Consider the following 25,784-nt stretch of genomic DNA (forward strand, 5'->3'; position numbering starts at 1 on the left):
AGAATTTTGATTGGTCCAGGAAAATCACGCCACTGTCAAACTTGACTCGAAAGTCGCTTCTCGTCGGAATGAAACTTACAGCGAAAGCTGAAGTGAACTACGAGATCTATAAATCTTAAAGAAAATGCTGAAAAAGTCAAGTCAGTTTTTCAAATCAGAGTAGCGCTGTGAGCCGAAAAGCTTGGAAATTGCCTTGATAAATGCAGGAGTTGAAAAAATACGCTTGGAAAACTTGCGGTTGCGGTCAACACTGGACGCCATTGGATTCGAGTTTTGAACGAAAATAGTGTTAAGGGTGACAGTGGAAGTTTGTGTCCTCTGTGGTTGGGGATTCTCAAATCAGTTTGACATAGTGTAAGATAACCATATATCTGCGATACAGTTGGCCGTGAGCTGTAGAGCTATACTTTGTTCGCTGCTGTGCCCTGAAACGGACTGGAACATTCGCGTCGGAAAGCAAGGTTATGTGGTTATTTTAATTGACGTGTCAACAATGATTTTGAGACTGAGAATTTTTTTAATAAATTAATGTCATATTTTTTTCTTTTGTTTTTACATTGGGTCTTTTAAGCAATGGTTTCTTACCTTGACCAATTTTGTGTTTGGTTTAGTCTCGCTCGACTGCCGAGGGAGACTACCTGAGTATTTTTTCTGCGTCATTTTTGCTAAAAAAGAAGCATTTTATATCTTCTTCCTGCCTCTCGTACCTGTCCAATGCCTCGTCAAGACTTTCGTGCACCTACCTTATCTTTCACCCGGTCACGTAAAATGTTATCTAAATTCTCAAAAATTTCCGCCATTTTAAAACAAAGAGGGAAAAACGTTTTAATGATGATGTCAATCGCGCGTATGTCCTCTAATAGGTCACCCGCGAGAACCAATCAAAATGCGAGAATAATTTGCGTTATTATATAAATTTGCATAATGTATAAGACATTGAGTTGCTTGCGACAATGTGATAAATTAAATGATTATGAAGTTTTCTTTTTTAACAAGAACCGTCACTAAGAGTATAATGAAACAATACCAAGTTATTAAAATTCGTAACTTTCTTTACATATGCAGCCACGGAGTGCAGTTACCTGCCTCCTCCCAAAGGAGGTGCAAGTGGTTGTGACGAGTGGATGTTTGGAAGGTTCTGTTCGCCCTTTTGCAACAACAAATCGGACTTTGCTCAACCTTTGTTTTCGAGTATGTGGGTTTGCGGAGCATCAGGAACTTGGATGCCAACCAATCGTTTTCCAGACTGTACAAGTGAGTAATCATTGCTTGTATTTTTAACGAGTGATAGCGTATACCTATAGAGAGAGGTAATTATAGGAGTATGGAGATTTATGCGAGTAAAAACACGTCATTTTTAACTCGTAAATTGCAATAGCACATTACTAGCTGTTGGCGGTAGGCAGATTATTTCAACTAACAGTCAAATATATATTTTGACCTATTCTCTGTTGTCAGTTATGCTCCATTCAGATTCTCTGATAATGCGCGAAAGAACCAACTTGTTTTGCTCACCATACCATTTGTAGGGGTATACCGCCCCAACGATGTCAGGATGGCAATGGATCTCCATTACTACTATGGTGACTGTTCTACACCAGAAGCCCAGGCTCAAATTAAGCAGAACTTTATCCAACTGTTGAACGAGTCTTTCTTCAAAGAGGTCTGTCAGGACCCAGCACTTAAAGACAAGTGCAAGGCAGAGAACGTGGAGGTCAGGTGCTCTGCGGTAGTTTCGGTTACCAGTAGGCGAAAGCGTTCAGCAGGTATGGCAAATTTGCAGTAAGCTCAAAATTAAGAAACGAGAAACATTCATTGTGTTTCTATTATCGAGTTACAAAAAGACAAATGGAAGTGTGTGAGAACTAGAACCGAGCCACAGGCAAGTGTTTCCACAGCCGTTTGGAGTCCTCCCAACTTTAACAATTGTTTGTATAACTCGATCGAAAAAAATAAATAATGTTCTAATTCTTTTGGAATAAAAACTGCCAGGAAAAGAAAATTCTGTTTGCTCGGGCGTTTATTAGGTCAGCAGCTCGTGCTGAATATGATGTCTATCAAGTCAAAGAAGTGCAGCTCTGAACTCGCGCCTTTGTACAAAGTTTTTCCCAATATATTTTAGTGATTTGGAGTTATTCAAACCTCTGCTACCTTAAGAACCTTCGTTTATTTGGATACTCGAATCACAGACGGACGGAAGGAAGGACAGACAGACAGACAGCCAGACAGATAGACAGACAGACAGAGAGGAATTAGTACACCAAAGCTTCTTTTTGGTTGACCACTTCTTACAGTTTCGTACACGTTCTCTCGAAAATTCAAATAAAGGTCGTATTCAAAGCTCTCCTTCTCACCGTTGTACATTAGAATTTGCACTATAGACCACTTACATGTTAAGCATAATTAGCATAACAGTACTACAAAAGCCCTGTAATTTAAATGACCAGCAGACTGTTTTTACCTTTCTACTTTTGCTTTCCAGAAAATGCAGATGGCCATAGAAGAACTCGACGATCAATTCCAAGAACCACAATTACTCTAGATATCGTTGGTAGGTTGATAGCACCTGACTCAACCTTGTCATTAAGCTTTTAAAGATGTCAGTTTGAGGTTTCAGAGCAAATGTGAAAGTTTTTTTTTTTCTTTCTTTCTTTTCTTTTTGTTTTTTTTTTTCTCTTTTTTTTCTGTTTAACTCTTATAGTGGACTTCGAAGGCATTGAATCAAATGACACCAAAGAAGGCCAGGTTATGATTGGCGAGGAAGGCATGAAAATTGCCAAAAATATCAGCAGCCGGATAGAAGCTGCGGTTGAAAACGGCAATTTCAGCCTCAACGTCAGTGGCACTGTGTTCGCTACTAATAGAAAGTCGATGAATATCTCAGACCCTCAACTATTTTGCATCAAAGGGCAAACGTTCAGAGACGGATATTGCCGTAAGTACTGTTTGGTTAGCATTTGTATATTGATTTTGTTTGCCGTTCCGGTTCAAAAGACTCATAAATGAGCAACTAAACTCAGCAATGCCATGATAAGGGCTAAATAGGACTCCTTAAAGCCTTTTTCCATGAAGTACCTAGTACGTTTTCTACTTGTTAATTAGGCTTACTGCAGCGCCATTAAAACCAGATGGTATTTGAGAGGTTCACAACAGTGAGCCGACTCATTTTCCTTCTCTCTGAGATAGAACAGTTAGAAAACACGTTAGGGCACAACCAAGTGCGCTTAGAATAACTAGCGGTTGCACGAGTTCCCATAAACGGAAAGGAACATTAAAACAGTAGCTCGATCTTTAAAGAGCGAGAAAATAATCGTTTCAGTTATGTGGTAGAGTCATGCAATGGCAAAGAGTGCCAAAAAAAACTTACCGAGTACAACTTTTATAGTGTTCCTGGACCTTCGTTATAGCTGGTACATTCTATAACTCCAAAGACGTCTGTCAATCGAAAGGAACTATAAATATAGAATTGCTTATTAGTTTACCTGCATTGAGGTAAGTTGAATTTGCATATCTTACGTTCATAGAAACTTCCTAACTGCATTTTTGTTTTTGTGATCTACAGTCAACTGCACACTGGGTACTTACTTGAACAGTTCCACTGGAAAGTGCGAGGACTGTCCTATCGGATCATACCAAGAGCTCAGTGCGCAGGAAGAGTGTTCGATGTGTCCATCGGGCACTTCAACAACTGACTCCAGAACAGAGAGCAGCACTAACTGCTTAGGTAAGTGACTTCTTTAGCTAGCCTATCGAGACAGAGGTTTCTCTCTGAACAGTAGACTTCAACAACCCACGAGACGTTCCAAAAACTCAGTGACGTAATTCGACATAACCTGTGTCTCGGATTGACTGTAACTCGTGACTTGGCATTCCAGGATTTATCAATTACCTATCAGATGCAGTACACATGAATGCTTACTTACATATCCAACCAAAACTGTTCATTTTTCTTTCAAGTTACGACAAATTGCGAAAACGAAATTAGGCAAACTTTGTAAGGATGGTCATTCTACTCAGTTTGAACTTCGTACCTAGTGTTCCTTCTCTCACATCTTTTTTTTTTTGTTTTGCTTTTTTGTTTCACTGAATACTCAAGCTAATTCTGTATGATATATAGAGGCGGGGTGCCCGAATCATTCTGAACAGTTTCCAATATGGGTACTAGTTTTTAGCGGAGAGTTTGTAAGGAACAAATTGTGCAATAATGTCACCACAGGTTGTCACTATTATCACGTTTAAGGTCAAAGTGGTCCCAATAGACTGAAGCTTGTGGCCTTTAGAATTAAGCATTCACAGCAGCCTGTCTTTATCATTTCTCCTAAAGGTCTCTGCAAACCTGGCTCGTACTCCCCAACCGGCATGGAGCCTTGCTTTCTTTGTGACAAGGGTTATTATCAGGCCATAGAAGGTCGAGAGTCGTGCTTACAATGTAGTCCGAATAAGACAACTTCTGGTGAGGGATCCAACAGCTCTGTGCAATGTGGAGGTGCGTATTTAACAACTACTTTATGTGTCTGGTATTTGCTATATCAAGCGTTTCGAATTATATTTAACCCCAAAAGAGGTGTCGGTTAGCTGGGGGAATTTTGGATTAAGATGATCGGGTTCTTCCCATAACCTGCGACGTTCATTTCCTTCCGTTGTTTGCCAAGGAAGCAAGGGAGATATGCACACAATGTGTTTCTCTACAAACGAAAGTAAATACCTGTTGGCTACTAGCAAGTTGTTAGGGCAACTTGAGAAAATAATGCCAGGGAGTGGCTTTTGACCGGCTAGCAAGTATCCCCAAGCTGAGCTCCGGACTGGTTTAAGGCTTTTGTTGTGACTGGCATGGAAATTTGGGTTCTAGCACTTCCCTACAATATGGGTAGATATGGTGCCAGTGTCGGATACGATGTTACTATAATTTTTCATCAATTTAAAATACAATTCAGCGTGGTGTTGCTGTTTCCAAATTGTTTAGAACTCTCCATTCACATTCGCTTTCGATCAACTATTTTTCACAGTTCCATGCCCAGCTGGATCATTTTCGCCAACTGGACTGGCTCCATGTTCTTTATGCGATCGACGCTCTTTTCAGCCGCGCAATGAGAGTCGAGTGTGTTTTTCGTGCCCAGGAACAACTATAACACTGAAACCCGGATCAAAGAATTCACAGGATTGCATAGGTTAGTAGTCTCTCCCGAAACACTGTGAGCTACCCTTTTGCCTTGCCAAAATAGCTCTCTAGAATTACTTTCAAAGAAAATATCTAAGGTAGATAAAAATTCAAATCTACAGATACTTGATGATTTGACCTTTACGAAATAAAGTTAATTTTGTTTACTAATTACAGGTTATTGACTAAGCCACAAGGACAACAAATTGGTAAAACTACCGAAGAGGAGCAAGTGTGCTTTGGATGTTGGAAGAATAATACGAATTCAAACGTTGAACAGAAAAAACAAAACAAAACAAACAAAAGTAGAAAACACGCTCTGAGAGATGCAAAAAAGATTGAGAATTAATTTTATGGAGTTCTTGAAGTAACCCATGCTCATGTTAAACACGCTTCGCTAAGTATATTTCACCTACTTTATTAGCTGCGTTGCCGTTTTGTTTTTTTTTTGTTTCTTTATTGTTTTGTTATTTTTGTAATTTGTGTTTGTATGTTCGCTTTCTTCACTTTTATGGATGCTTATTTGTTCCAGAGATAAACGAGTGTGATTCTAACCCTTGCTTCAACAACTCCACGTGTACCGACCTCATCGGCGATTTCCTGTGCTCCTGTCAACCTGGCTACACCGGGAAACAGTGTGACACTGATATCGACGAGTGTCAAGATCAACCATGTTTCAACAATGGCACATGCCAAGATCTGGTCAACAACTATACCTGTTCCTGTGCAAGCGGTTTCCAAGGCTTCAATTGCGAAGAGGATATTGACGAGTGTGCTTCATTGCCGTGTTCTAACAACGCCTCTTGCAAAAATCTCCCTGGTAGTTATCAGTGCCAGTGTGAGCCCGGGTACACGGGAAAGCTGTGTGATACGGACATTGATGAATGCCTGTTATCTCCATGTCTGAATGGAGCTACTTGCAGAGATAGAATAAACAGCTACGAGTGTGTCTGTCCAGGGGGTTTCCAAGGCAACGACTGCGAAGAAAATATCGATGACTGCGCGAGTGATCCTTGTCAAAACGGGGCCAACTGTCTTGATGGCATTGACAGTTACCAATGCATTTGTCCTGCAGGTTTTAATGGAACCAACTGTGAACACAATATCAACGAATGTGCCGGCGCAAACTGCAAAAACAATGCTACATGTTTGGATCAAGTCAATGGGTTTCATTGTATCTGCGCGGCCGGATTCTCCGGGTTAGCCTGTGAGTTCAACATCGATGAATGTAACTCAAACCCCTGTCAAAATCAAGCGAATTGCGTGGATATGGTAAATAGCTATCGATGTGACTGCCGGGATGGATTTGATGGACTGCACTGCGAAAACAACATAGATGACTGTGCAGCAAGTCCTTGTTCAAACAAGGGGTCGTGCCAAGACGGTGTGAACAACTTTACCTGTTTGTGTCAGCTAGGTTTCACTGGTAGAATCTGCAATGTAGACATCGACTACTGCGCCTCGACGCCTTGCTTGAACAATGGAACATGCTTTGATGGCACCACTTCCTTTACTTGCCAGTGTCCAGATGGTTTCGAAGGAGATCAGTGCCAGATCAATATTAACGACTGTGAAAATGCTACTTGCTTAAACAACGGCAATTGCATTGACGGTATAGATGAGTATAGATGCTCTTGTGTCGAAGGTTTTCTTGGTATCAGCTGCGAAATAAACGTGGACGACTGTGAGCAGAATCCTTGCGTGAACGATGGAACTTGCGTTGATCTGATAAATGACTACCGATGCACTTGCAAGAAGGGATACACAGGAAAGAACTGTAGCATTGACATCGATGAGTGTTCTAACACTCCATGTCGCAATAATGCTACTTGTATCGACAAAGTTGGTAATTACACTTGTTCCTGTGTTGATTGATTCAGCGGACCACATTGTGAGGTTGATATCGACGACTGCGTGGTAAATTCCTGTGGTAATGGATCCACGTGCAGAGACGGAATAAACAGCTACACTTGCGACTGTGCTCCTGGGTTTTTGGGCGACGATTGTACGCTGGAAATTGATGAGTGCGCATCTTCCCCTTGTTTCTATGGCGGGACATGTAATGATCAGGTAATGTAGCAGTGATGAACAGCATGTTACTCTCATTTCCACGTCACAACAACCTGCATATAAAGATTTCCGATGCTTGGCCTCCTTTTAGCTATGGCTGCCCTGGATATTGTACTACAGTGGATTCCCGATTTCTCGAACCCTCATGTTTTAGCTATGTTTTCGAACCTCCCGATAACTCAAACCAAAATTCGTTTCCCTCTCCTCAATCGAACACTGTAATTTTATCCTGATTTATCCAACTATCCGATTTTTCGAACCAATTTTCTTTTCCCTTGGAGGTTTGAAGAATCGGAATTTCATTGTATTTCTGCTTATTATTTTTTATTTTTATTTCCAATAAGCTCGTTTAACGTGGAGGCCTTATTTTTTATATATATTTTGCAGTATTGACGGTTCTTTTACAATGCATTTAGTGTAATTGAACCTATTCTGAAATGATAAACTGATCAGTCTAGTTCGCAGTCAGCTAACTTAGTGAAAGTACACAGAGTGATTGCTGACCGCTCTCCGTGGCATATATATAGTGGTTAGAGCGCCCGACCAGTATCTGAAAAAGCATGGGTTGGAATCCCGTCAGAGACGCTATTTCCTCATTGTCCCACGCTCGAGACAATACTCATTTTATCTTTCCCGACATCATTTGTATTCTGCATGTTAACGGCTTCGCTTGTGTTTCTCACCATACGGACCTCCCAGCCGACCAATAACGTATATTTCTTCATTACTTTAATAGTTTCACTTAGCTTTAAGGTGTTATGTTGAACACAGTTCAAACAGGTTCTTTAAAATGCATATAGAGTGATTAAACCTGTTCTGACATGATAGCATTTGTATTCCTATTTCCCAAGTTCAACCCTTAGAGTGCGTGGCTCGTATCCAGGTATGCATAAGTTCGAATCCCATAAAGTCTCCTAAGTTTTCGCTGTCCAAGACATTTCATCTCAATTGTCATTATTGTTATTCCACAGATTAATGGCTTCGTTTGTGTCTGCCCCGATGGATTTACAGGTTTGCAGTGCCAACAAAACGTCGATGACTGCAAATCCAATCCGTGTGAAAATAACGGCACATGCTCAGATCTGGTGTCAAATTACACCTGTCATTGTCAAGTGGGTTTCAGTGGCTATAATTGTGAAAATGCTGTTGACTACTGCAGAACAGCCAACTGCAGCCAAAATGGCGTCTGTGTCAACACTCGCACAGAATTTCACTGCAACTGTAGAAGTGGATACTTTGGGAAATACTGCGAGCTTGAAATAGACGAATGTTTGGCAAGACCTTGCTTTAACAACGCAACTTGCCATGATGCCGTCAACAATTTTACTTGCTCTTGTGCTGATGGGTATACAGGCAGGTTATGTGAGAGCAATATTGACGACTGCGTCAACAATAGCTGCTTGAACAATGCTACTTGTGTCGATCGTACTCTAGGCTACTCTTGTCGTTGCTCAGAGGGCTATAATGGAACGTACTGTCAAACAGAGATCGACGAATGTGCATCAAGCCCCTGCACTAACAACGGAACTTGCGTCGATCTGACACCGGGATACAAATGCCTTTGCCCAGACCAATTTGTTGGCGAAAACTGCGAGAACCTTACAGACTTCTGCCTTTCAACACCGTGTCAAAATGGAGGTACATGCAAGTCTGATAACTCGACAAGGAGCTTCACTTGTTCTTGCAAAACTGGCTTCACTGGAGCCACATGTGAAGAAAACATTGATGACTGTGTCTCGGGTCCTTGCATGCCAAACTCCTATTGCCAAGATCTGGAGAATGGTTACAGTTGTGAGTGCTACCCCTCTTACACTGGAGACTCCTGTGACATCTGTAAGTAGCAAAAAATATTTAATTTAATTGTTCCTCTAACCTTGTGATGCAATTATGTCAGAAATATGATGTATATTATACGTTTGTCCTGAAATGAACCTTAACTAGCACAAGGTACGGTTTGTCTGGTTCCATTTGGCTCCGCAGCCTAGACAGTCAGAATATCAATGAACTATTTTTTGTATAGTATCCGCGTAAATACCCAGAAAGAAATCGTTATTGAACATTATCCATTCTTGTATTGCAGTTCTTGGCAGTAATTACGATCTTATATTTGATCGTAAGACCACAGACGACATGGTTTTATTATCAGACGGCAAAGGCATTCCAAGCATGCGATATTTCACCATCGCTATGTTTGTGCGAGCAGATTCCAGATACAAAGCAGGCACACTGTTCAGCTACAGCGTTGCTGGACAACCAGAATCAGATGACGCCATTGTTATTTCATTTACTGAGTCTCAGATTCATCTGGAGATTAAAGATGAAGTGGTTAGAGCCGATTACAAATTAGCAGACGATCATTGGCATTACTTGGGGGTCGTGTGGAACGGAATCACCGGAAATGTTTCGCTGTACATCGACAGAGAGGAAATAAAAAAGGCGAGCAATGTCAAAATCGGAGATATTATCACAGGAGGTGGATGGATTGTACTTGGCCAGCGGTATCTCGCAGAAGAGCAGACAACATCCCTTTCGACAGCTTTTGGCGGCACGTTGCATCAAGTAAGCCTCTGGGATGTGCCAGCAGCTGCTGATCACATGTGGAACGCGGCCCATAATTGCACGTGGCCCATTGCCGGAAGTGTACGAGCATGGAGCAGCTTTCTGTCAGGAATCAAAGGACAAGTAGGAAAGAGGTTCATGACGCAATGCAAAGGTATTTGCTATTGCGGTAAATTGATATTCATGTAGCTCACGCAAGTGAGCAGAAACAGATGCGGAAACAAACATGGCAGTGGCATTGATATAATTTTTTGATGACTCATGAACTATTATGTACGTCAAGAAAAGTGATATTTGAACTGAGTGTTGCCTTCAAATTAAAGAAACGTGACACCATTCAAAGGAAGCCATTGCGTTGACCTTTTTTGTGGTACTGTTTGTTTTGCTGTAGTAGATGTATCTTGGAACTTTGTTTACGATATGTAGTCTACGACAATTATGTTAAAACCTACTTAGCAGTGTTTAGCTCTGTAGCAGAACGATACTTATATAGCAGTGTAATTTTACTTTGTAAGTTTGTGCTTTGTAACACGTTTTCTCGCCTTTTTTTTTTTTTTTTTTTTTTGCAGCTCTGGACATGTGTACAACTAACTGTTCGCACTTCCTTCACTGCGAGTCTCGCCAGGGACTTTACCACTGTAAATGCCAAGCCGGATTCTCAGGTCCTCACTGTGACATCAATATCGACGAGTGCAGATCAAACCCCTGTATTAATGGCAGGTGTGTAGATGGTGTCAACCGATATGACTGCGAGTGCAACAAAGGATACTGGGGAACCGACTGTGAGAAGGAGATCATCAACGAACAAGGTTGAGGCTCATGTTACGTGCACGGATAGTTTTTGTTATATATTGAGGAAATAAATAATACATTTTGCACAATAGTAGGGACCGCCAGGAACTTTTGCAGTTATTGACGGTGATTTCCAGTTCAGACAAAAATAAATGTTTCCGTATATTTTATTTCTTATTTCTTTGCTGCATACTGCATGAATTTTGTCAACTGTTACTTTTGCACTCTCATCCTAATTTGGAGTGAATGCTGCCTACTTTTGATGCTACATACCTTAAAGAAATATAAAGTTTTGAATGAAAGAAAAAATTAATGATAGTGGTATTACCGATCCAAGTCCAAAAAAGCCCATTTTAGACATTTTAGTTAATGCAAGCTATAACAATTGCTGTCTCTGGGTTTCAACGAGGGTTGATGTTAAAGTTTTGAAACTGGAAATAATTATGTTCTTTTTATTGATTTGAACCGTCTTAATTACTTTGCCCTTGTTGTATCATTTTTGTATTTTGTATCATTTTGCACCTCAAGAAGAAACCTGAGAGCGTTTTTTTTTTAATTTTTTTATTTCCTCATTTCTACAGAGTGTCCCGAATTTAAAGAGCCCAGTAATGGAAAGTTATCTTGTCGGAAAGTTTCTGGTAAGCTGCTCTGTATCATGTCCTGTAACGAAGGTTACTCGTTTAATTCCGAGGCGATGACTATGTATGGCTGTGGTCCTGATACAAACTGGAAATGGAATGACATGGAGGAGCTAGTACAACCAACATGCTCAAGTGAGTAAGATGGTCTGAAGTCTCTGTTAAAGGAGTGGTTGCCTTTCCCTCTCAAGAGGCGTTTGAAACTCCATCCAAAATGCTCCTCGCCGATAACTCAGACTAACGCGCGATAATTCGAAACCCAACATTACTTGTCTAGCCAGTTTACCTTCCTCTCTATTTAAAACCATCCTTGGAGTGCTATAGGTTTTTGGACGGGGCAAAACAAACACAATCCTCAACAAAATTGGCGAGGAAGGAGAAAGTCAGTAAGAGTGGCCAGCCTGACTCCCCTAGAAAATTACTCTAACAGGATCAGTGCCAGAGTCATTGGTTATCATGGTCTCAGACTGGGGCATGGCACAAAACTGCGGTTTATGTTTTTGCCCATTCGGTGAACTGTACCTAACTTTGCCACTCTTGTGCCTTCGTGCGCAGTGATGGTTTTGGCATTGATCCATACATTCGTGTTACAAACCTCAAAATCACAAAATCTACCCTGTGGCTCGGCCATAAAGTTTTAAAACTACTCCCATGGCTATTTTCATGTAAATCAACTAAACTTATTTTGTTTCAAAAAAAGGTGGATTCTGTCCCAATGAAAGGTTTATTGCGCGAAGAGACACGTTTGGCCACTTACAGTATTAGCAACAATAACTTCATTATAACCTGTACCTAAGCAACGTTGATCTATCTTTTGGACCTCTCCAACATTTCTGTCTTCTGAAACACATGTTTAAAGGAGCCCAGTCACGGTGTTTTGTGGTTTTTTTTTTTTTTTTTTGGCCACGTACAAAATCTCCTTTAAATGGAAAGAAACCTGAAAATAATAGCTTACTAAGATAAAATATCAAAGAGATAGTAATAGACCATGAAGGAACGAGGATGGTCAAGGATAGAGAAGATTGACACGGATTGCAAACGACGGATTTGCAATATTTAAGCTAAACTTTTCAAAATGTGCAAAGCGTGACTTAGCTCCTTCAAAACAGGAATCAAATAGATTTAACAGCGAACTCTTCTCCGGAGCATTTATTTTTCGATCTTTTATTTTTGTATTTTTCTATATTACTCGTTTATTGAAAGGCAAGGCTGCCCCCAAAGAGATAGAACATCGCTTCAGGATAAAGTTTCCTGGTATGCAATGCAACATCATCCAAAGTCACGAGGAGTTGCACTCAGCAGTCGAGAAGGAAATTCAAGACACGCTAACCACTGTACAAGGATGCCATGCATGCCAACTGAAAGATGTCGCAACTCCTGGATGCGAGTCGACAGCCAGTAAAAGGAAAAGAAAAGCAGTGGATTATGCGATGGAAGTGCTTTTCTCAGTACTCGTAAAGGGAGGTACAGATTCGTCTTCGCCCGGAGATGATGTCGAAGAGATGAGCGAAGCGGTCTTGTTTCAGATGCGGTATGCTGTCGCTACAGGACAGTTTCAGATAGCTTTGAATGGAATGAACAGTACGGCAGATAGATCTTCATTACGACATCTCTTCTCCAGTATAACTTGTGCTGCTGGCTTCGTTACGAGCGAAGATCGAAAGGGATGTGGTAAGCATTGTTTCTTTTAATTTTTTGATCACAAAAATAATCTGTCCATTGTACCATAAATTATTTTCATCGGTGGACGACAGAAACTTTTTATTGAAGAGATGAAATTGTAGCTCGGTTTACTTGATCTCCTTCTTCGCGGTCAACATGGAAAATGTGGGCCGCATAAGGAACCAATTACAAATTTTCTTTTTATAATCTTCCAGTTTATCGGACTAAGTGCGCGCCGAAAATAAAGCGTCCCTTAATAACAAAAATAAGCCGAAATTGGGAGAAATAAGCCGAACATTAGGAAAGACCTGCAATGGACTTGCAATTCATTTAGAAAACAGAATGGCTCTTGCACCTCGCTTATGCTCTAGCCTCTTATTATGTCAACGCGTACTTTGACTTCCATTAGTGGCTTGCCCAGTTGGAACATGGCACGATCAAAAGAGTTTCAAGTGCATCCTGTGTGATAAAGGTTCTTACCAAGACAAGGAAGGACAGACCAGCTGTGCAGAATGTGGTGAAGGAAAGTCGACCGATAGCTTGGGAGCCGCGTCCAGTGAGGACTGTGTCGAGGGTTAGTACATGCACATATCGTAACCATCTTATAGCAGAAAGTGTCCGGAAAGAAAAAAAATTGTTTAAGATCATTCTTCAACCATAAGAGGTAAATCATGGTAAATGGTCACGGCAAATCCCAGTGGCCATCGTTACACAGACAAAGTTGAAAATGTTGGTCATTTTTCTCCAAGGCGTGATTTCCATGAGGTCAACATCATCATCAATTTTGTTTGCCTTTGGAAGAAGCGTTTGTCTTTTAGAGTAACCTAGACAGGGCCAGTGACACTGAGTGGATATATAGTGGTCAAATAGTGGATGCCACCTCCATTGTTAGTATGGTTTTAAGGTGGCTCGAAAAAGGTTCATGGCGCGCGCAGACTGGGTTCTAATAGCGCGCGCGAGTTAAAAAAACCCACGAAAGCCCACAAAGCAATGCAAACAATATGGCGTTTGTAGTGTATTTTCGATTCGTTTTTGAGCGCCGCTTTAAAGCTCATGAGCAAATGTTCTTTTTTTAATAATTTGCTTCCATCTATCAGGAATTTCTCCTTCTTGGCTACTTCCTCGCTTCAGCGTTGTGTTTGCGTCATTTCCACTCGCAGGGACTGAGAAAATTCTCATAACAACGATCGTAGCTTTCCCCGTAGAGTCCCACACGGATTACGCGGCCAGCAGGAGTTGTTTATTCATTTGTTTTGGGCAGCTTTCATACAGAATGTGTTGGAAAGGAAATGCCCAGTGAAAGTAAAAAAAAGGAGATAGCTGGAAAAACACCTAAAACGCAATTCTCAAAGTTACGTTACTCAAATGTGATATGGCGAAAAGAAAACCTCCTTTCATGAGGACAAGGAGAGAAAGACACAGCACTAGCGAAGAATTAAGCGAGGCGTTTCGGTGAGATAAGCTTAAGACTATATTGCTTTGTTTGCTTTTAAATTTGCAACGAACTGGTAAATTAACCGGACGTGCGAGGTTTGAAATTGAATGAAAGTATTACAAGGGCTTGTTTATACAAATAAAACGAAGATGTAAACACCATAGCTGTAGTGATGATCTAAGCAACTGCAACTTAGGCGTGGAAAAAACGTTTCTGGACATAAGTATCCACGAATAACAAACAACATTAGTCAAGGGAACATTTCTTGTATTAGAGAGATATTGATGCGCGTTTATGCAAACTTTACCCGCCTGATTTTGTCACTTTTCTTCCAATCCATAAAAAGATTGAACTTTCCTGTTCACAAAAAACAAATACTTCGCACGAACAGCTGGAAGTTGACGTCGTGTCATTCCCTTAAGCGGGCTTCACACGGCAAACTAAAGTTAACAAACTTGTGTTGGCAGACTCAAGTTGGTGTGTGTGAACGACACAAATACAGTCGGCAAACACGTTGGCAAACTGTTAGCGACAAATAGAACTTGCCTCCTCTATTCTCGCCAACTTTTTCACCAACATTTTCGTGTTGGTAAACTCGTATCTGACGTGTGAACGATTGGCAAACACGTGTCGTTAACTGTCAACCAATTAAACTGCGCGCTCTATTCACGTGATTTATTTACGTGACACTTCACAAAATGGGGGACGCAATTCAAGATGAACATGAGGCCACTTTCAAATTTATCGAAGAGGTTCACAATTGTCCGGCTGTGTGGGTCGTTTCATCTGTAGTCTACAAACATACTGAAAACAAACAAAAGAAAATGGAGGAGCTAGCCGACAAACTGGGCTTCGTCCAAACCTTTCTATTTCTCCACTGCTTTCTGTTTCTTCTCTTCTCTCCTTCTGTTTCACTGTTCTACGTGAGTGCCACTGCATTAAGTCGGCCATGTTGCAAATTACCGTGTGTTGTGATTTGACGCGAGTTTGAGTGTGAAGGTACGAGTTTGCCAACTTTTTGAAGTTTGCCAACACGAGTTTTCCCATTTAAGTTTGCCGTGTGAAGGCCGCTTTACTTTACGGATTGTTCCGCGTTCGTGGACTCGATTGAGCGCATGAAAAATACGGATCTTGCCGATTCAAATTTTTTTCTCATTTTCAAATTCGTGGGTCTATATCTCCGCTTCTAGTGGGCAACTTTTTGTTTTAATTTCTGGCGACGACTAAGAGCAATTGGCTACGTATTAGTACCGATTTTGAAAAAAATCCTGTAGGAAGGAAAAAAAAAAAAAAAGAAACCAATAGTCTAAAAGTAGTTTTTTTCTTTCATTTGCTCGGCAGATTTTTTTAAAAATAAATTTTGAAGATCATTCCTGAAAGGCATCTAATATTGGAGTGTGAGAAGATTTGGCGGACCCATTTTCTAAACAAGACAATAGACTCCAATTTTTAGTGCACAACTGAATGCGTCACATGGTTGTCATGGTAACAGGTTGGGGAATATTATAATGAAATGAGTCTATGATGTCTCTTTCATTTCTGTGGTAAATTTCATGCTGATACGATGAACCAAACTCTATTTAGAAGAGAATTGGTAAAACTTGTTTAGGGAAATGAAAACTGTCTAGCCACCTTAAGCTGGCACCTTTATAGTTATGGAGAATGACTGCGGCATAAAGAACTCTTTTTTTTTTTTTTTAGTTGAGCCAACAGTTCCGTCAGAAGAAAAGGATATCATTGGCTACATCGTAGGACCTTTGGTGGCAGGGGTTCTCGTTATAGCCATCGCCATTGTCGGCTGCTGGTATGTATACCAAAGCTTATGAAAGTTTTGAATGGTGGTTTATGATGCTTTCTTTTGGAAATGGTAATACTCTCAATTAGCCTTTAAAGAGCATTCTGCTTGTTATCGTTTACCATGTGGTTCACCTTCAAGAGAAGACGCGGCAAAGGAAGCAGCAAAGTGAATATGAATATTTTTGATGGACGAACACAAGGGCTAGAACGCGGCGTGGGACCATTTTCTGTTCCAATAACTGGGTTGGGGTTATGTTTTAGTAGCAGGCGTAAAGGTGGGGGGGGGGGTGGGGGGGGGGATTCTACTAGCCATTGTGGAATTTATTACAATCTTTAGCACAGCTCGATCACTCAGATCAGTTAAGCCGCACTACATCAATTCACACGCCTCCAAGGTGGTATACTTTAAAACATACGAGAAAGGCCTTACTTAATATTGAACAAGTAATTGGAAAGACAGAAAAACCTACATCACACCTTTTACAACATTTTCTTTGTCGCCTTGAATTTAAACGTCGATTTTTTTTTTTTTCTTATAGGTTTCACCGCTCTCGTCGCTTTGATAAGCCAGTCTTGCAAAAGAAGTCATGCCTTTTTAAGGGTGGTCATAAAAACCTAGGTCTCGATGAAGATAATCTCGATTTGAAAAAGAGAGATTCTGATTCATTGGAGGAAGACGTGCAAAGTAGCGACGGTAAAGAACCAGTGTATTGCGAAATACCAGAACAGAAGGAGACTGTTTACATTAACTCTAATGTTGTTGCTGCTGACAGTAAGAGTCTTTACCAAGAGCTAAATATTGCAAATAGGACATCGAACACTATCTATGGGAAGATTATCAGTTCAAGTCGACCCTACGAAGTTAACCTCGCTGAGTCTCAGGTATAAGTCCCTCTTCCCAGTATCCGTAAGGCGTGTTCTCACCACTTGGTCAGGAGACCACAAACGCAGAGCGTATTTATAACTTGCGCCATTTTTAGAAACTCTTTTTCTTTCTTTTTTGCCTCGGACATTAAGTGCTACATTTAATAGTCTCGCTCAGGTAAACTGAGAAACCCATTTTGGTCACAAATTTGCACATTCGTTTGGAAATACTGAATGAAAGATCAAAGAGAGTTGCAGTTCTCGAGGTTTGGGTAACGTTCGTATCAGCCGGAAAGTCACTCAGATGAAGATTATATATTAGTGTAGTCAAATCATTTCGAAGAAGGAAATCTGATTTAGCTAATGAATTGTAGCAGATTTATTAACTTTTTAAAGAGTAATGTTTATCACTTTTGAATGAAAATTAGCAATATGAAAAGTGAACGACGTTTCGATGAATCCATGTCATAATTATCAAGTTCAAAATACATGAAACAATTGCATAAATATAAACAGTAAAAATGGTGTCAAAATGTTTAGGGAATAAAAAGTGTGTTAAAGTATTTAATTGTCGTGTAAAGAGTTTTTATCAATAATGTCTATTAAAAAAGCATATATTATAAGGTGTGTAAGGCAGACATTTCTGGTATAAGCCATGCATATTTGCCATGTACTGCTGTAACGATTTTGTCCAAGAAATGCCATTGACAAGAGCGAGAGGAGTCTTATTGTATTATATTCTGAAATAAAGATAAATAACGCGTTATCTAAATGTCAATTATAATTTAGTCACTCCTCACAACCGTGGAAGTTACACTTTGTATAATAGTAGATGATTTAAGAAACTGTTATGTTACTAATTACTGTCATGTTCGCACGGACGTGCGGTGCACACGTGCGTACCTCCGGAAATTCAGGAAAAAAAACTATTATACGGTGTAGTTATACATTTATTGGTGAAAAGCGTCTTTAATAATGAAATCTGCTGGTTTGACAGTTTCTAGTGTCACTTAATACACCTCATCAAGCATCCCAAAAGGTTGACATATGGAATGTACATCTGTTTAACAAATAGATTCCATGTTGCCGTGCGTCTGTTCAGTAATAGATCGCAGATGACGTCAAAGTGTGGTAAGAACAAAAAAAGTGGCACACGAGGCGAAAGCCGAGTGTGTCACTGATGTTCTTACCACATTTTGACGTATTCTATGATCTATCGATGAACAGACGCACGGCAACATGGAATCTGTTTGTTTTATATCATAAAGAAACAAACTACTGCAGATTACGCTCTTTTTATTTCAGAATATTTCACCATAAATCAAACGCCGGCCTTTGCCCACTTTGGTGAACACGAACAAAAAGCCATTTGACGTAATCTGTTGTCTATACAAAATACAGCAATCTCATTGGCTGCTATGCGTAGCAAAGAATTGTGATTGGTCCTGTGAAACTCGAGTCGAAAATCGCTTCTCGTGGACTGAAAACTTACAGCGAAAGCAGAATCGAACTGCGAAATCTGCAAACGTCAAATAAAATGCTGAAAAGTCAAGTCACTTTTTGTCATCAGAGAAGCACTGTGAGCCGAAAAGCTTGGATGTTGTCTTGAATATTGCAGGAGTTGAGAAAATACGCTCGGAAAACTTGCGGTTGCGTTGAACACTAGAGGCTATTCGATTCGAATTTTGAATGAGAGCAACGTTAGTGACGGTGAAAATTTGTGTCCTCTGTTGTTGGTGATTCTCAAATCAGTTTGATGTAGTGTGGGAGACACCTTATAGCTGCGATACAGTTGGCCGTGACCTGTAGTGAGCTCTACTTTTCTTGCTACTGTGCACGGAAACGGACTGGAACATTCGCGTGGAAGACAAGGATAAACTTAGATTATGTTTTGATGTTTAATTTAATTCTGGAATCAAACTGTATCGAAAATCATTTTGAGACTGAGAAAAGTTGATTTTTTTTTTCAAATAAATTAATGGTATAGACATTTTGCATATTGGTTTTGTTAAATTCGAGACAAATCAGTGGTTTCTTACTTAAGCTTTAAAGCAATTTTAAGACCAATTTTGTGTTTGGTTTAGTCTCGCTCGATGTCGACTGAGAGTATTGGAGTATTTTGTCTGAGTCATTTTCTAGCAAAGAAACAGCTTTTCCTTACTTCTTCCAGACTCTCGTACCTGCTCAATGCCTCGGTAAGACTTTTTTTACCTTACCTTTCCCCAGTCACGTAAAATAGTAGCTAAATTTGCAAAACTTTCCGCCATTTTAAACACACAAGGAAAAACTTTGAAATAATGACGCCATTCGTGCGTCTGTCCTCTAATAGATCATAGGCGAGAACCAATCAAAATGCAAAAATAACTTGGGTTATTATATAATACTTATTACTCAACGTTTTCCCATGGTTTAATATATTTTAAATAGTTCCTAGAAAACGCGCGTAATGGCCTTTTCCAAGCGTTCCATAAACATTTCCTGGGGAGGGCGTGGGGGAGAGGGGTGGGGATATTCCCTCAATCCTCGCTAGCAGTTCGTGCCTTCGTCCACGATTAACGTTTTCTTCGGTAACTACCGTTTGTAGTCGCCTCAGGGGGTTACAGGCTGTAGGTTCATGACGGAAACCCTCAAAAAAATCTCAAGTGAAAAAAAAAAAAAAATTGAGCTCCGAGGTTTTATGTTTTCAGCGCGCGACTCCTGTAACGCCAGTGAGAAATGAGTGTCTAGAGCTAAAAGCGGGGAAACAAATACCCAATAAACTAATTATGACGTTATTTGTCTGGCATGAGTGACAAGTCAAGGATATTTAAACTCTGTAAAAAGAGATATTTGCGTCCCATCCTTAAAACATTGAAAAGGTGCTGCATTTTTGATGGCTGTTGTTTGCCGTATAACTCATGCTGTTGCCTGCGACGCCATATTGAAACTTTGGAAACCGGGTAGTCTTGAGCACCAATTTATTCAAAGTGGGATTGTTTGAGTCTGCGGGGATTAGTGGCGAGATTTGGCGAAAAAAATAATTAGAAACACCTACTCTCGCAGAAACACGAGCCGTTCGACTCTTCAAAGCAACCGAATGTTTCGAGGATGTTTTTTGTTCTCTTGCATTCGCTCAACCATAAAGTACTTATCACTTGTCGAACAAGGGAGGTTCTGAGAACGATACCGCAATGAGAAGAAAAGCAAGGGAGAGTACAAGTTAAGGAGTGCTGCCATCGTTAGCTTTACAGGAAAGGGAGGTAGACAGAAGCATAATTAGACGTCTCTTTAGGAATATTTTCAATTTGTTAACATCGCTTACTTCATATTTGCGACTAGAAACACCCTAAGTCGTCTCGCTATTTCTAGTGCGAAGAATGTTCACCTTGTCAGAGAAACTGCATTGTTGTTACGTATTTCAACTTTGCATATCATTATGAGTGTTGTCAATAGGAAATTTTCGGACATTCCAACCGAAATTTTTCTTCGAACAGAAAGCGCCCAGGGTACGACTAATTCGGAAATCGTTAACTGACGTAAGGCTTAGAACTTGGAAATAAAGAAAAACAACAACAACAACAACAGCAAAAATGAACTTAAAACAATAACCAAGGATATCACTATACACTAACATTGCCCAGGGCTTTTTCTTTTCTTTTAAAACACATGGTAGTATTTTTTGTCTGTTCCCTTGGTCTGGTACATCGGTGAGGAGACTGGGCTTTACAAAGGCCGCCTATTATTATCCTTTCTTTTATGGCTAGCTCCGTGGGCGGGCAAGATGAATCAAATCCTGCGCTATGATTGGCTACCCGAGCGGGCAAGATGGAGCTATCTTGCCCGCTCGGGACTACCCGCCGTGTCCCGCAAGAAACATTTCCCCGAAAGCCATATAATATATCCTTTATTGACCATGCTTGTTCGGTCAATATTGCTGGATATTGGCCTCGTTCTTTTTTTCCGTGTTTTGTGGACCGAGACGGAGTCGAGGTTCATAAACTCGGCCAATATCCAGTCATCTATAAACTTGGCCAATATCTATAAACTTGGTCAATATCCAGTCATCTTGACCTCACACTTGGTGAATAACCCATATATCGCCGTTCAATAGTAAAGTTGTACTGACCCGACGTGGGAATCTAAAATCTAGAACATAAAAAAGTATACCTCCCTTCCCTGTTTCTAGAGGGCAGAAAAAATATCCATAACTTGTCCTCTAAACCAGCAAATTAGGTGAGAATAAGTTAAGTATGTATTGGAATCTCTGCTCTCGAGACGCCAGTTTTATGTAACGGTTTTTTGAAATTTATTTCAAGGGTTTCAGTCATCATATATACTCTTGTTCTTAGGCCATCGTAGCTTGTTTTAGAATATACTACAAACAGCGGTGATGGATATTGTCTTCCAACGCATTTTATTACTAAAGGTGACGTTTTGTATGCTAGTGAAGGTTACAAATTGTTGAAAACTATTTATATTGTAAATAATAGAGGTCTGGAACCTAGACTGGGAAAAATGATCCGCAGCAGGTTAAATTACCGCCGATTCTAAAAATGTTGCAAGCTGTAAACACGCCCCAGGTTATGGTCTCCTTTCCAAAAGTTTGGTTATCTAGCAAATCAACACAATTTATCAGTAATTTAAAGGTTTTCTACTTAGAAAAGTGAAAACGATTTAATTACACGAATAATCCAACTGTTTATCACGATCTACATGGCTTAATTCCTACTTATATCAAAAAACAGACCTCGAGCATTACCAGTCACTCTGATCTTTCAGTCTCTAATTTCAAACGAATACGTTAAAACTAAGCTGAGTGCACTATTTAACGATACTATTTAACGTGAAAGGTAACAACAACAAAAAATGTTTCTAAAAAATAACGCAAGCAGTTAACACGTTTTTGGTTATGGTCTCCTGACGACAAGTTTCGGTTACTGAGCAAATCACCTTATACCTTTGATTGGGCGAAAAGGTTTTTGTCTGTCGGATATAATTTATTATCTTTTGCTTTGATAGCGGTCGATGTCACATCAGCATTATTAAGTTTGTCACCAGCAAGAGCATTAATGTTTGTGAAATTGTTCAGCCTCTTCTTTGGCATATCCGAATGCACTGATCGTTTAAGGTCGCCGCTCTCTGTGTTCTTCAGTTGGGAAGCTTCTCTGTTTACCATTGGGAGATGATATCTATCCAGGCTTGAGTCGCTTTGACCAACCTTGTTGTTTGCAAAGCAACAAGAACGGTGGTACCTGCATGTGTGTAGAAAAAAAAAAAAAAAAGTGATCAATCACTATGTATGCACACGGATAAACAAAGGTGTTACCTGAGAGTGATATGCGTTTGTTAGTCTCTCTGATGATTTTGCTCATTCTAAAGGCTAGCCACATGTGTTTTCTTCCTGGATGGATACCAAACGCTGTACTATGGCGAAGCTGTTTTGAATGGTAGAGCTCTGCTGAAGATTGTAACTCGTTCCGTAAAGACAATTGTAGCAGATCTAGCGAATTCCAGTCCTTTTCCATTCCCATCCATTGCAACGACTACTTCCCCCCCCCCTCCCCCCGCGCCCCTCCCTCTTCCGATTGTGGAACGAGGCAAGGTCCGCCTGCTCTCGCCTCTTCTTTTTATATTTTGTGTTCGAACAAAGAAGGACTTCTATTCACTTTGAGTCGCTCCTCTCTACGTCCTTTTCTGAAGGTGAAGCTTGCGGGATTTGGTTATTACAAAGGGGGTATGGTTAGTGTAATGTTTTGTCGCTAACACACAATATTGTCAATTTCGATGAAGTAAATTCTTCTTTATTCATAATTTTATGAAGATTTATACATACCTGCAGTAAACAACAAAAATGCCTATCATTATTGCAATCACTGCGACCAAAGATACTGCAATATAGACAGTGATATCCTTTCCTTCTGACGGGACTTTGTCGGACAAAACACCTGTTGGTGAAACAAAAAAAAAAACAAAAAAAAATTCGTCATACCTAAGCCATTGCTCGTAATCTTAACGGAGCTACGTCATGGAAATCACTTCTACTTATTGTTTAACTTATAGTTTATCTTTCTCGGTTGCCACCACGCATTCATTCGGCTTATCATGATTTCTCTGGGGTTTCTTTGTTTTAAATTCCTGTAAATCACGAAGATGACCAAAAACATCGCGTCAAAGCTCCTTTAAACGGACCAAGTCACAGATCTTTCAGGAGGCACTTTGATAAATATTTTTCAATCCTCCTAAATGTTAGCCCTTTTTTTCCGTTTTTGCCTCTATTCAGCTCTTGATTTTTAAGACCTTTCCTTTCCATTCCTTTTTTTCTCAACACGTTCTGCTATATATCATGGTTGCGATATGTACAAGCACTAACCTTTGACACATTCCTCACTGGAAGCGGCTCCCAAGCTATCGGTCGTCTTCCCTTCATTGCATTCTATACAACTGGTCTGTCCTTCATTGTCTTGGTAAGAACCTTTACCACACAGTGCACACTTCAAACTCTTTGGATCGTACGATGTTCCAACGGGACAAGCCACTGACGTATGACAAAATAAGTGTTAATATACAGCACAAACGAGGTCCAAGAGTAGTGCCTTTCCCTCCCTCCCTGACGCCCACCCCGACGCCCAACTTCGGGATAATTTCCAGGTGCGTCTACCATATATCCTTATACCGATAAACTGGATGGTAACGGACGTTAATAAATTGACTTTTCAGACCTCGTTGACAACAATAGAAGTTGCGGCAAACTAAGTAAATTGTCAACAGAATGATTTTATATGATTCTATAGTATTTATTATTATGCTGTAAATATTTATTTGTCAACTTCAACATTTATTTATTAATTCTTGTAAACTAGTTATTAGCTTTCGACTTTAGTTAGATGTCCGCAATTAACTAATCTATAGCTAAATACACTGACACGTTACTAAAGTTTTCATTCATTCATTCAATCATGACAAGCGGTCCATATCTTTAATATTGACCGCACAGATGGACGCTTTTGAAATAGTTTTACCGATTTGCTTTTTGAAACTCTGCGTTAAGGGAAGTGACTGTTTGGAGAGTGCTTAGCAGTGTCGGGTCTTTGAATCTGGGGCTGAAAATCCAAGTAAACCGAGTTTTTAATTTCATCGTTACAATGAAATCTCTTCCTCTCCAACTGCTGAAAATAATCAGTCGTACGATTGCTCTAGCATAATCGGAATCGAAATTTTAAATTAGACAATGCCTACCACATCCCTTTCGATCGCCACTCATAAGGAATCCAGCAGCACAAGTGACATTGGTGAAGAGATGCTGCAATGACGATTTATTCGCCGTACTCTTCATTCCACTCAAACTTATCTGAAATTGTCCTGTGGCAACAGCGTATTGCATCTGAAATAAGACTGCTTCACTCTTCTCTTCGACATCATCTCCTGACGAGTTTACGACCAGCGAGAAGAGAACTTTCAACGGAAGATCCACTGCTCTTCTCTTCCTTTCATCGGCTGACGCCTCGCATTCGGGAGTTTCCACGTCTTTCAGTTTCCATCCTTGCACTGTGGAAAGCGTGGCTTGTATTTCCCTCTCCACTGCTGAATGCAGCTTTTCGCGACTTTGGATGATGTTGCATTGCATACCTGGAAATTTAATCGAGAAGCGATGTTCTATCTCCTCAGGGGCAACCTTGCCTGTAAGGAAGAGAAAAGAAGAGTAACATAAGAATCAAATACTCCGAGGAGTGAATCGCTTAGAGAATGGAATCCATTAGGTTGGTTAGATCCAAAAAATGACACACTTTCAGTGCGTCGCCTACCGAGTAAAAACAATAGGCTTGTCATTTATTATATGAAAACAATTTAATTAATGGTGCGGTCAAGGTTTCTAACATTGAGAAGATAATGAGACATAGGAGACAAAGTTCTTACTGCTAATATCATAAGTAATCATACTTATATATTGGCCCAATTGACAAGCCATTCATTCGATATATAGGAAGCCAGTCTTAATCCGGCAAAATGAATTCATTTGATTTACAGGAAAACAATCATGCCATGTCAAGAGTTTTGCCCCATGGCCACGGCTCGTTTTGAACTTTCTCGGAGAATAAGGCTTAATTGTACGAATTCGAGGCTTTTGTCGCAATATTTTCATGGAACTTTTTTTTTCGCAATATTTTTTTTTTATCAACAAGTAGTATACATGTAAGTATAGCGATCAATGGCAAAAAACAACAGAGTGTAAGAAGGCACGAAATGCACCCCCTCCGGTTGCGCATAGAAGCACTATTCCGAGGATGGTTTTAAAATACAGGCGAAAGTAAACTGGCGAGAGGCTTGTTTATTGTTCGGCTTTCAAGTAAAGAATATTTCTTATAAGTAAAGAATATTTCTGGCACAACCTGGACACCTTTTGAGCGGGAAAGGAAACTATCCTTTTCACTGCGAATTTAGAACTTCCTACATACTTGAACACTTTGGTAATACTAGCTCTTCCATGTCATTCCATTGCCAGTTTGTATCAGGACCACATCCATACACAGTCACCGCCTCGGCATTGAACGAGTAGCCTTCGTCGCAGGACAAGGTACACAGCAGTTTACCAGAAACCTTTCGACAAGATATATCTCCATTCCTGGGCTTATTTAATTCGGGACACTCTGTTGAGGTGAAAAAAATTATAAACACCGACGTCAGCTTTTTTCAGTCTTGATGTGCAATATGTAACAGAGAACATTTAACACATAAAAGAACATATTTTCAGTTTCCAGGCAAATTCCGAAACCGAAGGTATTACAACAGCTGTGTTAGCTTACATCACTTTAAAGTCTAAATTAGGACTATA

The 25,784-nt window shown here is 40.1% G+C and overlaps 2 protein-coding genes across 2 annotated transcripts in view; one reads left to right on the forward strand and one right to left on the reverse strand.

Moving 5' to 3' along the window:
* Window positions 1-17,971, forward strand: part of LOC145502334 (uncharacterized) — a 31,909-nt gene extending 13,938 nt beyond the window's left edge. The window contains 16 exon segments of the mRNA XM_081481602.1: window positions 1,066-1,254; window positions 1,530-1,766; window positions 2,483-2,551; window positions 2,702-2,935; window positions 3,563-3,724; window positions 4,325-4,486; window positions 5,007-5,168; window positions 5,691-7,228; window positions 8,200-9,061; window positions 9,309-9,941; window positions 10,357-10,596; window positions 11,161-11,352; window positions 12,421-12,888; window positions 13,289-13,453; window positions 16,016-16,118; window positions 16,651-17,971. Coding sequence (XP_081337728.1) covers window positions 1,066-1,254; window positions 1,530-1,766; window positions 2,483-2,551; window positions 2,702-2,935; window positions 3,563-3,724; window positions 4,325-4,486; window positions 5,007-5,168; window positions 5,691-7,228; window positions 8,200-9,061; window positions 9,309-9,941; window positions 10,357-10,596; window positions 11,161-11,352; window positions 12,421-12,888; window positions 13,289-13,453; window positions 16,016-16,118; window positions 16,651-16,999 — 5,765 coding nt within the window. The 3' untranslated portion in view covers window positions 17,000-17,971.
* Window positions 17,972-21,535: 3,564 nt separating this feature from the next.
* The window catches only part of LOC145460119 (uncharacterized), a 48,647-nt gene continuing 44,398 nt past the window's right edge, over window positions 21,536-25,784 (reverse strand). The window contains 6 exon segments of the mRNA XM_081444851.1: window positions 21,536-21,565; window positions 21,912-22,206; window positions 22,788-22,899; window positions 23,325-23,489; window positions 24,191-24,631; window positions 25,408-25,599. Coding sequence (XP_081300977.1) covers window positions 21,536-21,565; window positions 21,912-22,206; window positions 22,788-22,899; window positions 23,325-23,489; window positions 24,191-24,631; window positions 25,408-25,599 — 1,235 coding nt within the window.

This window comes from Orbicella franksi, chromosome 11, assembly GCF_964199315.1.
Source record: "Orbicella franksi chromosome 11, jaOrbFran1.1, whole genome shotgun sequence".
In the NCBI taxonomy this organism is placed as follows: domain Eukaryota; kingdom Metazoa; phylum Cnidaria; class Anthozoa; order Scleractinia; family Merulinidae; genus Orbicella; species Orbicella franksi.